Genomic DNA, 14,045 nt, shown 5'->3' on the forward strand with positions numbered 1-14,045 from the left:
AATTTAAACACGAGGGTAAGAAATCATAAAAGAACTAGAACAATTACAAATTTTCTTTTCTAAGTGCTTCTATTCTTTCTATTACAAGATGAGAGAAAACCTTTCTAATGATGGCTCAAAATTCAGAACCCATAAAAGATTAATAACTTTTTTTAAAAAACCTGCATGAAGAAAGAAAAATTTGATACTTTTGTCACACACAAAAAATGATTCTCCCTAATATAAAATAATTCCTTTAAAAAAAAAGCCAATGTCTACAAAAAAATGGCAAAGGATATAAAAATAAAATTCACAAAAAAGGAAATACAAATGGTTTTCAAAAATATATTTAAAAGGTGATTATTTTCACAGAAGGAGAAGTGCAAGTTAGAACAACACTGAAATATCATTTTACCAGTAATACTGTCAAAAACAAAACTTTGATAGCATTTTTTTTGTATAGACAATGGAGAAAACAGGTACTCTCATTGTTGATGAAAATGTAATTTAGTACCATGTTTAAAATACTGTTTCCATCAAATATCTCATTTATTATTACATAATTTTAATTATATATTCAATATCATTGAGAAATATAAAATGACATACATTATTTCATTATTCATCACAACTGCATCCATGTGCATTTGAAAAATGGAAGTACATTCCTGTTTGAAATGTGTTATATGCCATCTGCAGAGGGTGCTTGATGCTTGCATAATTTGCAAGACCTCTTGCAATAATTCAACAGCTGCCTCAAGGGTTGAAAATCAGTGAGTAAAAGCTTTTTTTTAGAAATGTCATAGTAAGTCCAAAGGAGATCATACTATATTAGTAGAAAATTTGAGTTTTTCAGATTAAGTTGTGATTCTAAGCAAGATCCTTTGTTATTATTATAGGAGTTGTTATAGCATATTTTCAATGATAGTTTGTTTGCTAATTGAAGCACGATATGGAAAGTGTAAGTTTCTGATTTAAGTATTTTAATGAAAATCATCAACCTCATTGTGTTTCTGATCTTTCAGTACAACCTTTTCTGAAGTACACACCTTAGACACTTGTTATGGAAGTGAAAAGTTGTATTTGATAGGGTAGGTGAAGTTAGAATTTTATTGCTTTTGACCAAAGGTCACTATAAGATTTTGAGATCAATATGTAGGCAATATGTGATCTTAAAGTTATAGACATAAATTTTTAAAAAGAAATTCTAAGAGTAAAAATGCTTGATATTTCTGGAGTTGATATCCAAGTAATCTTCAATCAGTATATTACTGTGTAATTTTGCCTGATATGTCTAAAACAGCCCTTGCTCTGTATCTCAGTTCAAATAGCTTTCTTTTAATTCTGGATTCTTCTACAAACTTTGAAGAAAGTTTCCCAAATTTGATAAAAGTTTGAAAATTACTATTTTTATGGTAATACTAAATAAAGTGTAATCCTTGTTAGTAAAACTAGTTATTTTAAGAGCAAAATAACTTACATAACTAAAAAGAAAAAGCTTATTGCTTAACAGTAAAAATTACCTTTTGAAAATCTAACTGCACAACAGAAGCCAACAATTTAGAAGAACTCTAAAGGATAGTAGTCACCATGTGACATATGTGCACACAAAAATAAATAAGGGATCTCCTACCTAATTTTCCTCTTCTATAAATTTTTGTTTGAATCTTGAAGTATTTTCAACATCAAGATTTTTAAAAATGAAGATCTTATAGTATTATTACCAATATATTAATCATGGATATATATTAATATATTTTCTTTTGATGTTACTATGAAAAACAGAAACTTTCCTTCTAAAGTTTTAAAAGTAAACAGAAAACTTAATACTCTTCTGGCTGCGGGGTCAGTGTTCAGCGCCAGGCCCCCTGTGGGCTCTGCCGTGGTCCCTGGCCTCCGCTCTACAGATGGTCATTCATCATCTGGCCACGGCTCCTTAGCTCAGCACACCTCTCAGAGAGTTAGTACAGAGGACAGACTCAAAGGGTCAGAATGAAAATTGAACATATGCTTATTGAGTATTCACCTGTTACATGCCAAACACCCTTCCAGGTAATGACAAGCTCCCTGAACAGCAGAACTTAACAAACTGCCATGAATAAATGATAAGGCCTATAAAGAAAGCCAAACAGGGTGGTAGGCAGTGGTAAGAGGGCCCCCGCCAAACTGAAATCTAGATGAAAGGAACTGCCACCAACCAAGAGGCCTGGAGGCAAAGGGAACAGTGATTTCTGGGGAATAGAAGTTGTCTCTGCAGAAGGACGGTGTGAAGTGAAGAGACCCAGAGACAGATCAGGGAGACCTGGTAGGACTGAGGCAGGAGCCACAGGGGTTCAGGCCCCCCAAGTGTGTGGACTCTGGACATAGAAAGGGAAAAACAGAAACGGAGAGATAGGAGGCTGTTGCTGTAATCCAGGTATGACTAATCAGCAGCCGAGACTAAGCTGATAGGAAGTAAAACAGTGGCAAGTGAATGAAAAAGGATTTATTTGGAGATTCAATTGGTCAGATTGCTGATAGACTTGAACACAGGCTTTAAAGGAAGTAAATCAAAGACGACCCCCAGTGACGGAGGTGCAGTGGCAGGAGGCCCACAGAGGACAGCTTCCTAGGGTCGGCCCTGTCCCGTTAGGGGGGACAGAGAAGAGGCTGGTGGATCAGGCAAAATGGATCACGCTCCCCTTCCGTGCCGCATTCGGCTTTGCTGTCTGTCTCTCAGTTGCTCCCTCTCTCCTCGCTCTCTTCCTTCATCCTTTCTCCCATTCCTTTTTTTCTTTCTTCTTCAAAATTTTGAGAACAAGAAACATGTGTATGCTCAATATTTGTTTTTAAGACATATTGTAAAACGGGAGGGAAAAACAAATGCAGCTATAAGCTACTCAGAAAAGATACTCTTAAAACAATATCAGAGGAAGGAAGGAAGGAAGTAATAAGATGGAAAAAGATATGATAGACAGACCAGTGATAGAAATATTAGTGCTAGATTAAACTAAGATGAACTGCATTCGTAATAATAAATAAAGACATGAGGTCAAACAGAATAGAAATGATAATAATGCTGAACTCTGACATGCCTAACAACATAGCCTGGGAGGCAGCACCGCGCCCTGTAGACGGACAGCTTGGGTTTGCATGTGACTCCAGGCAAATTATTAAACCTCTTTGTGCCCTGGTTTCCTCATATCAAAACAGAGATACTAATAACTCTGACTTCTTAGAGTTGTTATGAGGATTAAACAAACTAACACACATAAGTATTTGTACCAGTGTCTGGTATCATAGATATGGCATTTTTATTGCTGCTATTGTTGATGTTGTTAGGACTGTGGCTCCAAACCATACAAAAAAATTCCAAGGAAAAATGGACATATCAACAATCTTAGTAGGAAATTTTTAATTTGCTTCTCTAACTGAGATAAATGTTTCAAAATGTTTGAGAAAGTGGTGACATGACTGCAATATGATTTTTAAATCAGTGCAAAAAAAGTAAGTAAAACAATCTACATAAAAAATTGCAAACTGGAATGGAAAACTAAATGTAAAGCAGCCAGAAACCAAAAAACAAGATGGCAGAAGTTAAACTGGACATAACCAAAAATGTCAATGACTTCAGCTATTAAAATACAAAATCTTAGATTATATTCAAATACAGAATTTAATGATTTGCTACTTAGACATATGTACCAGTGTGACAGTGGGGTTAAAAGAGGAATTAGCAGAACATCAAAAATATAAATAAAAACAGTACAGATAGATTTTACTATGAAGATAAATTACAAGATAAGATTATAGATAACAATATCATATCTTTTGGAGCTGAATAATGTAGCCATAATTTGTTTTCTGTTGTACAACATAAAGTTCTAAAATGTTTTGAATACACAAAATCCTTGAGAAATTTTGCATTAAATATTCATTCCATAAACTTTTACTATGAATAAAGTAAATTTTATGAATATACAAGGGACATAAAATAAACCTGATGTCTGTATATACCTATATTTGGGATTTTTTTCCAAGCTCCAGTTCTAACATTCAACTCTTGACTACTTAGTTCCTTTGTTGGCTAGGCAGTTCATCAGCAGACTGGAAACAGGCCTCCTGCCAGGGGGACTGTAGGACATTTGATTCACCCATACTCACAGTAAATACTCAGAAATGTAGTGGGGTTGTTACCAGTTACTCACACCCAGGGGCAGGCAGGCATGTGTCTAGAGACTCCAGAACACTGGGAGGGAGCTGGAGGGTATAAAAACCTCCAGTGTGAAAGGGACTTTCTCTAAGGTCTTGATGGATTTATCCTTAATTATAGGGTGATAATTGGAAGCTGGGTGCATTCAAAATGACTTGAAAACCAGGGAAATTTGCACCTCTTGCTGGGGATACTGCATCCTTTGCTCCATAGGCGTGTTGTATCCACAGTCTGAGTCTGTTGGCTTCTTCGCATCGATGATATCACCACCACTTCTATCACCTTGCAGGTAGCAAGTCAGGTCAAGTGTGCTCTAGACAGGGTGGACCAGGGCCAGAACAAATCTCCTACAGCTCTCAACATATCATCTCTTTTCTTAATTCCAGTATTTTTGTTCCCAACTCCTATTGGTACTGGATGGTCAAAGTATTATTGAGGGTGAAGGATACAGAAGTGAAAAAATGATATATCTCTGCTCCCATAGGAAAAAGCCAGATACTGAAATATTTTGGAGGTGCCAATGGTCTATTCAGGTTCAGCCTACCTTGTGTCCTCCCCATTTTCCCTCCGTGGCACCAAGATGCTACTTGTCCTGCAGGCTGCAGGGAATATCCACAGGATCAACTTTAACCCCTCACACTCTTTACTTACCAGGTCCCCAAAAGGCATATTTCACAAGACTGTATTCAGATGCCAGTCTCTTTTCTACTGTTTTTTTTTTCCATTTTATTCTTAAATATACCTTCTTAGCATACATACTATGGACTTCTTGAATCCTTTTCAATATTTCATTTGCGCCAAATGGTAAAAAATTAAACAGACAACAACAAAACAAATATTGAAATGCTCCAAATAGAGATTGCTTATGATCTGAATTCTGTTAAGATTTAAAGGTCAATGATTTTATTAACCTCATTGCTAGTAGATTACAGACATGATGACAAGACTTCAGTTGTTAGATGAGCTGGTTAATGAAATCTTCCTGCAGTTGTGAAGAAGTTGCTTCTCCTAAGTCGATGACAGCTGGACAGGCCGCCCTTCGCCCCACTGCTGTTTTCACGTGGCATTTTCCATTCTCCTTTCAGGTAGAAATTGAGAAGCTGGATTACCATCACTACCTGCCCCTGTTTTTTGATGGGCTCTGTGAAATGACATTTCCCTATGAGTTTTTTGCTCGGCAAGGAATCCACGACATGCTGGAGCACGGAGGGAACAAGATCCTCCCTGTCATCCCACAGCTCATCATCCCGATAAAAAGTAAGTGAGCGCATGGAAAAGCGTCACTCAGCTTAAATGGTGCCACTTTTTGACAACTTGCTAATTAAGTGATAAAACACAACAGACCAAGGCTATCCTTGGGTTTTACAGGAATTTTATAAATTGACCTATGGGGCCAGACATCCCAAATCCCCTAATATATGCTATCATTGATACTACACTGCAGCTTAGCCACATAAATAAACTAAATTGCACAGGGTTTATACTAATTTAAAATGATTCCTGGTAATAACACAGGCATCAACATTAATTTGTACATGCAGAAGTAGATAAAGTATACGTCTTTGTATTATAAACACATCTAACTGGCAAGTTCCTTTAAAATGGCATCCATAATTTTAAAATTATAACATAAATATAATTTTGTTCAGTATATTTTAGGTAGTAGAATTCATAATTTTAAGAAAAAAAAATCTAGAATGGAGACAGATTAATGTTATTAAATACTTGAAATTTTTTATCTACAATATGTTTGCCTGGGGTGACTCCAGAGTGATCCTTCACTGGCTTTATCAGTTTGTCTTTAAAATGAGATGGCCAAATGCTCTGGCCACATTCTTCAGGCATGCGTCCTTTCGGCCGAGCTGTCTGGGAGCTGGCCCCTTCAAGAGCGATTCTGGGATGTTCATTGTCCAGGGAGACAGTCTCTAATGGCTTTCCAGCAAGCCCCTGGCTGGCTTCCCATCCATTCTCTTCACCTTACAGCACAGCTGCTGCTGCCCCTCATAATAGAGCCACTGGCTCTGGGCGGGGACAGGGGCCTCTCCTCAGTCCAAAAGGCCAGGCCTGGCCCCTCCCACCCACCAGCTTGCACCCCCAGACTGGCTGCCTGGCACTGCCACTGCTTCTGGAAGCAGAGGGGTGAGGGCTGGTGCCGTCCCCGCCTGCCCAGCCAGAGCTGCCTGCTCCCCACCAGTCCCGGACTGCTATTCCACCCGACGCCCAGGATGACAGGCAGGATGCAGGCCTGGCCCCCAGGCTCCGGGTGTGGTTTGACCAAAACAAGAACAAAAGAGGTCAATACTGGGCCATTTCCCACAGTCTACATTATTTAATCTTCTCCTCGGTGACCCTTTCATTAATTTGAATTAAGTATCATTAGAATTCTAGATTTTGGGCAGTTCTGCTGTCCCTGTTTAAATTGGATCACCTTTGAAACCTGCTCCCATCTCTTTGAGGTTTCTTTTAAGATCTGGGACTGATGCTCCCGGGTATCTGCTGCACTTGGGAGGTGGAACCCGACCAAAGGACAGCCTCCCTGCAGTGGGAAGGCCTCTGGGCAGAGAAATGGCTCTTTAGGAGGGAATTCATTAAACAGCACTTTGTTTTTTGTCCCCATGTATCAGCTGAGTGAAGGGCTGATCTTTAAAGGCCTTCAGGAAGGATACATAATTCTCAGCTATATTAAAACCTTTTCCGAATGTGATTTATTCTAACGGGTTACAGTTTTTGAATATGTTAAATTCTAGTTGAAAAGCTACATTTTCTAAAGGATGATGTACAAATTTTATTGATTAAAGAAAGGCCCAGAACATGCTCCCCAGGAACTGTCCTGAGAGTACATTGCCCTTTTCCTCACACACCCATTGGAATGGAAACAATACCTGGAAGACTCTTCTCCTCTTTAAAATAAACTGTTCATGTTGGGATCACTACCTTCTCAGGAGTTTTTCCCTTATATCACTGTTGAAAACACTGAAGAGCAGAAAGAGCTTCTAATGTTTTAGTTATATTCTTTACATTAAAACATACAAAACTGGAGTATTGTGGGCAGAGGTAAGTTGATTTTTTATTTTGTTTGATCAATATTTGGAGGATTTTAAAAGGGTTAATAAATGATGTGTTCTAAGGACAAAATTGACAGTACACACATACTAGAGGTCATTTGTTCATGAGTGAAAACATTATTAAGAACTCAGTAAACATGATTTGTCAGGGAAAATTAACAATATCTAAATTTGTTAATTCAAGGTTCCCAAAGCAATTAAAATGTGTCCTGGTAGATAACATCACTTGCTTTTCTGGGCTTTTGCTATCACATATTGAACCTGTATCTAACTTGACTTGTTTCTTCTCACTCTGTTGCATCACTAAAAGTCAAATTTTTCTCAGGAAGGAATATTGATCATGCAAGGTCATGCACAGTTCCAGAACAGTGTGGAAAACATTGCATGCATAAATGGAATCTTTTGGGTGGAATTCTGGAATGAAGCTAATTGGTCTAGAAGCAGGCTGATGCACATAATTAACATAACGTAACAGCTGTGTCTTCCTTATTTTCAAATCGTACTATCAGTATAATTTTGACTTTCTCCAGGGGAAAAGTTAACTTCACCATCACCAACTAGCAGTTCTTAAATAGCGTTTTTAGAATTCTAGTGTCTATGAAGTAAAGCAAAATATCTAAACTCCCTGCAAGACTGAGAACTGGGATAAGCTGTCTAATTATTTCTAGAATCTGAGGTTGATTTCAGCTAATTATAAGGCTGATAATACTGGTATGAGAAATGGACACATTCAGTGGCTCTATGGTTTCTGATATGAAAATAGACAAGAAAACACTTTTCTCTTCCTTTTCTTGGTTCAAGACTCCAAGTGGGGCCATTTGGTAATGACCAGAACAGTGCACATCTAATACCAATCATACCAATACAACCTACTAAGTTCCATTTATGTTGTTTTTTGGCACAGTTACAGTTGCTCCCCTTCCTTTACCACTTTCTGATTTCCACCTTCTTGGGTTATTCTGGGTCAAAACTCCAAAAAAGTACTGATGAAATAATCAGAGTTGGGAATGGAGCATTGATTGCTGAGAGCAACAGCAAAACCCTGCATATAAGGGTGAGATGAAAGGAATCCTCTCAGCAGTCTGAGCTGTGGATTATAGATTTCTGTTTACTCTATCCAGTCAGAAAAACATAAATCCATCAAGATCCAGAAGAGCAAATCAGAAAGAAGCCTCTGGAAGCTCTGCATATTAAACTCAGAAGGGGAATCCAACAGTGGTTGGGAAAAACAGGGAAACACCAAGAGCAACCCACAAACACGGACGGGGTTTAGAAATCTCTCTTCAACAGAAGAAAGGCAACAATCACACAGCCACATGGGTCCATTCAAAGAAGTTGCTACACACAAAAAAGGAAGTATCTTGAATAATCAGAGGAAAAGAATAACTCAACAGCATTTAGTATGGGATCCAGAAGAAACTTGTAGAAACTTGTTTGACATCCTCAGGCTCCAGAAAGATACGGTTTCTATGAAACAGAGCAGAACTCCGCAAGAGGAGATGAGACTCAAATGAAAATAAGCTAATGCTGAGTGAAAGAATGGAAACTAAAAATGCCAGGGTAGAGCTGACAACTCCACAGAGGCACAGAAGATAGTCAAGGGCACATTGAATGGTAAATGGAAACCATTACCTTAAGAATCTCCCAGAAGAGGCAAGCATATAGATATAACACAAGAAAAGAGGATAAAATGGAGGAGTTAGGACACCAACAGGAGCTGGAAGTAAATTCCCAAGAGGAAACATCAACATTTCTTCGGTTCTTTCCCAAACTCAGTACTGCTTCTACTAAAGTAAGTGACTTTTTTATAAAGCACACATAGTACATTTACAAAAATGAGCCATGTCCTAAGTCATAAAATAAGTCTCAAAACATACCAAAAGATGGAAATCATGCAAAACATGTCATGTAACCAAAATGCAATTTATGCTTGAAATCAATTTTTAAAGGAATAATTAAAATATTCATCCCCATATGTTTTGAAATTAAGACATATACTTCTAAATACCCCATAGGTCAAATGAAAAATTATAATAAAATCATGAAATATTTTAACTGAATAATAATGAAAATAGGCATAAAAATTAAATATTAAAAACAAAAAATATTACATAAAATATTAGAAAAATCACTTTAAAACACAAATGCAACATAGTACAACAGTAATAAGAAGAATATAGAGAGACTTGGACATAGTTTCATAAAATGAAAAAGAGAAAAAAATAGTGAATTAAATATCCTTCTCATTAACTCACAGAAAGTACAGCAGAAGAAAGTCAAAGGAAGAAAGAATTATTAGGATAAGATCATAAAATTAAAACAGAAAATAACCATGCAATTGAGGGGACCAAAAACCAAGCATTGATTGATTCCTTAAAATGACTAATGAAATTAACAAATATTCATCAAATCTTACAAAGAAAAATGAGAAAAGGCAGAAATTACCATAGACATGGAAAAATACCTCAATAGGATATTATGAATAACTTCATCCTTAATACTTTGAAATTTCAATGAAATGATCAAATTTTTGGAAAGTATAACTTACCAAAACTTAGACACCATAAATATAGAAAATAAGTTAAAATACAAGCAGTAATATAACAAATGAAGAAATTAAATCAGAAATTAAAATCCCATACACAAATATAACTCAAAGCTCACATAGCCTTACTGGTTAGTTGTACATAGTATTTAAAAAATAATTCATATTATGTACAAATTATCTCACACAAGAGAATGCACACTTCAACTCTTTTCATGAGGCTGACACAGCCTTTTCACCAGCAAGGACATTACAAAACTCTAAGAAAGAATCTCCCAGGACAATCTCATTTATGAACATTAGTGAAAAATTTGTTGAAAAAACTAGTGACCTGAATCCATCAATCTATAAGAATGACAGTATCTCATGACTATCTCATGACTATTTTATGCCTACAAAAGTTGGTATTATTTCAGGGATATAAGACTGGCTTAACATTAGAAAGATCAGTTAATGCAATTTACATTAGTGTATTAAATGGTAAAAATCATATGATCATTTCAAATGATGGGTAAAAGCATTTGATAAAATTCAACACCTATTTGTATTTTAAAAACAAATTAACAATAGAGAATTCTGTTAATTTGATAAAGGGAACTTTGTCAATCAGAACAAACTAGGTTATATTGAAATAATAATCTTCAAAATCAAAAACTTAGAATCAAAGTGACTTAAAGTTCTGTTTCTCTATGTCTTCTGTGCCTATTGTCGGTTGTCAAGGAGGCCCTATTCATTGCAGTTACTTAGGGGCCAGCCTGATAGACGTCACTGATGAGAGCACCAGGGGAAAGGAGCTCAAGGAGACTCTTACTGGTGATGAAATTCTCCATTCTGGAAGTAATGGCTTTCATTTCTATTCACTGCTCATTGCCAGATGAGTCTAAGGTTCATCCAACCTCAGCAGGAATAATAATGCACATATACCATGGTCACTATGAATAATACATTTTAGAGCCTCTGGATTCTGTTACATTCTTTTGAAGGGTGCCAATTCTAATTCTGAAAGACAGTTAACCTGTTAAACACAAACTCTAAACTTTGTCTCCCTGTGAAGGACAGCAGCCAAAGTGCTTTCATTTTCCAGTTTCTGCTCATCAGCTGGCCGACTGGGATCCCTCCCACGTGTGTAATCCTTAGAGGTCAGCTAAGGCAGAGTTTCCATGCAGATTTTTAGTTGCCTTCTCTGTGGTTCTCTCCCTTCTAGGATATCCCCTTTCTAATTTTCTACCTGCATTGCCAGGTAGAACCCTCTCCTCTGACTCCTCAAGCCAGTATACCTGCTGCTTTCTTCTGCCTCAGGCTATACATACACCCTAGCTTTTTGAGGAAAAAGCTTTCAACTCACAAATCTTATCTGTGCACTTCCCTCTTTCAAGGGCAAATGCCCCCCCAGTTTCTGCCTATTTAAAATTCTTTGGCATGATGTTCAGGCCTCCTGCTAAATATATGATTGCAAATAATATTTTATACTTTATTTCTCACTATTTCCCTTCACGCACCTGTGCTAGAGACAAACTGAACATACTATAGAATTTGTTTCCTAGTTCTGTACCTTTGCTATCTTTTAGGTGTGCCTGTTCTCACATCCCTAAATGCCTAACTGTTAGAGGGACCTTCAAAGCCCAGCTCCAATAGTAAGTGTCCTGTGAGCCTCCTATGATTGTCAACTCCAGTCCTCTCCCTACTGCTGCTTTCCCTCTCCCACAGGACTTTATGTCTTCCTCTCTTGTGTCACTTAGAATATAACATTAGAAAGTACTGTATTCCCACAGCATCTAGTGTGCTTGCTAGTACACAGATGTATCAAAATATTTGAAAAATTAATCAGGTACACAACTGCCATCCATACTGAAATGTATATAAATGTCATAAATAAACATGTGAAGAGGCCCTTTGGGCTTGCCACTGTACTACATATTATCTAAAAACTACTTTGTAAGAACACATAATATGAAACAACAAATAAAGAGCATAATGATATAATGCTTTCCCTTTTTTGGAGTAATTACTTAAGTGTTGAGAGTTAATTTTTGTTTACTCATGTATATTCTCTCATGTTGTTCTTTCTGTTTATAAGCAGTAACATACACTTGTGAGATGGTCTGTTAGGAGGAGAGGTGACTCCAGCTGCTAAGAATTGCAGGGCTGTCGCTGATCTACAAGTGGGTGGCACCCAAGGCAGTGGCCTCACTAGGAGAGCTCTAGTGAGTTGAGGTCACCCAGCTATAAAGGACAAACATGTACAGACATTACTGCAGCAACTTGAACAATAACATTCTAAAAAGCAAAATATTCTTGTTAAAGAACATCCAATGGAAAAACATAAGCCAAGAATAAAAGATGAGAGTTCATATTACAATACACAAATTGTTTTAAGAATTCTACTTAACTTGGAAAGGAGCGCATACAGTTGAAATACATTAGCCTTTATTTAGGGTCTAATAATTTTACTTATATGTACTGAAATTTTCCAGGTAAATCATTGTAAAGGTGATAATGACTGTTCTCAAAAAACAATGATTTTTAACTTAAGAAGAAAAAATCTAATTTGTCTGAAAATATGGAGAAGAGGAGCATTATTACTTAGAATTATTTTGCTTATAAGATCCAAAAAGAAAACTGAATCAAATTGTCATAAACAGTGAGGTTTGCTTAATAACACACTTAACTGAACAATCCAGAGATGGGTCTCATTTCAGGCATGGCTTGATCCCCAGGTTTGTCACTGTCCCTCTCTTTTCCTTCTGCAAACCATCTTAAAGCTGGCCTCCTCCTTGCCCTCAGGATGCTCCAGGTAGATCCTGGACATGCTTGCTTACTTGTACCTGTAGGAAAAAGCAAGTGTCATTGTCCCTGTATTTCCAGAAAAAGTAAAAGTCAGAGATTTGCTATAATTATCCCATCTAGGGGTACATGCCCCACTTTGAACTGCGGTCCAAGGGGATGGAACACACTGACTCAACTAACCTGGACCATATAACCTACCCATAGTACAGGTTAAGGGAAGAGAGATTAGCTTCCCAAAATAACATGAATTCTGTGGCAGAGAGGTGTACTGCACATCAAATATCTCCCTGCTCCCCCACATTTCTGTTATGCAGTTTAATGTAACCATGGGACTAAACACCAATGGGCAGTGAATGGAGGAGATCTGTGTTCCCTTTACTCTAAGAATTTCAGAGTCAGTGCAGTCCTCAGTCTCTCTTCTCCTTACCCCATGTTGACCTGAATTGAGCATCTCTCATGAATGAAAAATGGTCCTCCTCTGTTTGAAGCCACTGAAATTTTGGGGTTAATCTATTACTGCAGCAACCTTAGCCTATACTGACTAACTCAGATTCCCAAATGAGAACCCATAGTTCTTGAGGGAAATGGTATTTGGAATCTCATAGCTTAAAATATTCATTTTCTGGAGGAAGTCACCTCAATCTTGTGAACCTTCAGTAGCTGATGCCAAAGGTCATTTTTCTCTGTTCTTTCTGAGAATTAGTGTGGCTGTTGGAAAGGCACAAACCTGGCCCTGACTTCTAGTGCTGGCTGTACCTTCTGTGTGAGTTAGTCCATCTCCTTGAGCTCAGGAGAGGAGTCTTCATCTCCAGAACAAGGAAATCAATGCCCACTCAGAGACCACTGTGACCCTGAGGCAAGGTCACACAGACATGCCCCAGCTGGGTGAGAGGCAGACCCTTAGTACGTGAGAAGTGCTGTGTTGAGAGTGAACGATCACAGCCAGGTGGGGCTGCAAAGCCTAGATTTCTGATGATTACCATTCTTTCTCCTATCTATCAATTACCTTACCACCTTTAATTTTCCATAAAGAAAGTCATATGAAAGCTGGTGTAACTCTACATGAACTCCTGTACAGAAATAATGTGTAGTAGATGCAAGATGACAGCAAGCTGAGGCAGAAGTTAGGTATCCTCAGGAATACTTGAACAGTCATCTGGTCACTTACCAGAGGAAGATCCCTTCTGGCCCTGTAAGGGGGAAATGAGATGAGGAAAGTGAGTCTGAGTTATCCAAAACAAAAATGAGAGCGGTAGCAGAGGTTATGGGAGTGGCGATTATAGCTGTCCACGGAACAACAGAATAAAAGTGAGAGAGAGATTAAGATAGCAACACTGCATTTTCCAACTGAATTCACTGAGTGTTGGCTGTCCCTTTTCCATTCTCAAATAAACAAATTATATCAGTCTTCCAATGTAGTGTGATGGTTAAGATCAACTCTGTGAAGTCAGACTATTTGGTTGAAATTCTGACTCTA

General features: G+C 37.6%; 1 protein-coding gene across 2 annotated transcripts in view; it reads left to right on the top strand.

The window, feature by feature from the left end:
* The window catches only part of PACRG (parkin coregulated), a 428,345-nt gene that overhangs the window by 226,064 nt on the left and 188,236 nt on the right, over nucleotides 1-14,045 (top strand). For both annotated transcript variants that reach the window (XM_073219869.1, XM_037023947.2), the window contains exon 3: nucleotides 5,257-5,428. In XM_073219869.1, the coding sequence (XP_073075970.1) occupies nucleotides 5,257-5,428 (172 nt within the window). The remainder of the gene's footprint in view (nucleotides 1-5,256; nucleotides 5,429-14,045) is intronic.

This window comes from Manis javanica, chromosome 13, assembly GCF_040802235.1.
Source record: "Manis javanica isolate MJ-LG chromosome 13, MJ_LKY, whole genome shotgun sequence".
Classification (NCBI taxonomy): domain Eukaryota; kingdom Metazoa; phylum Chordata; class Mammalia; order Pholidota; family Manidae; genus Manis; species Manis javanica.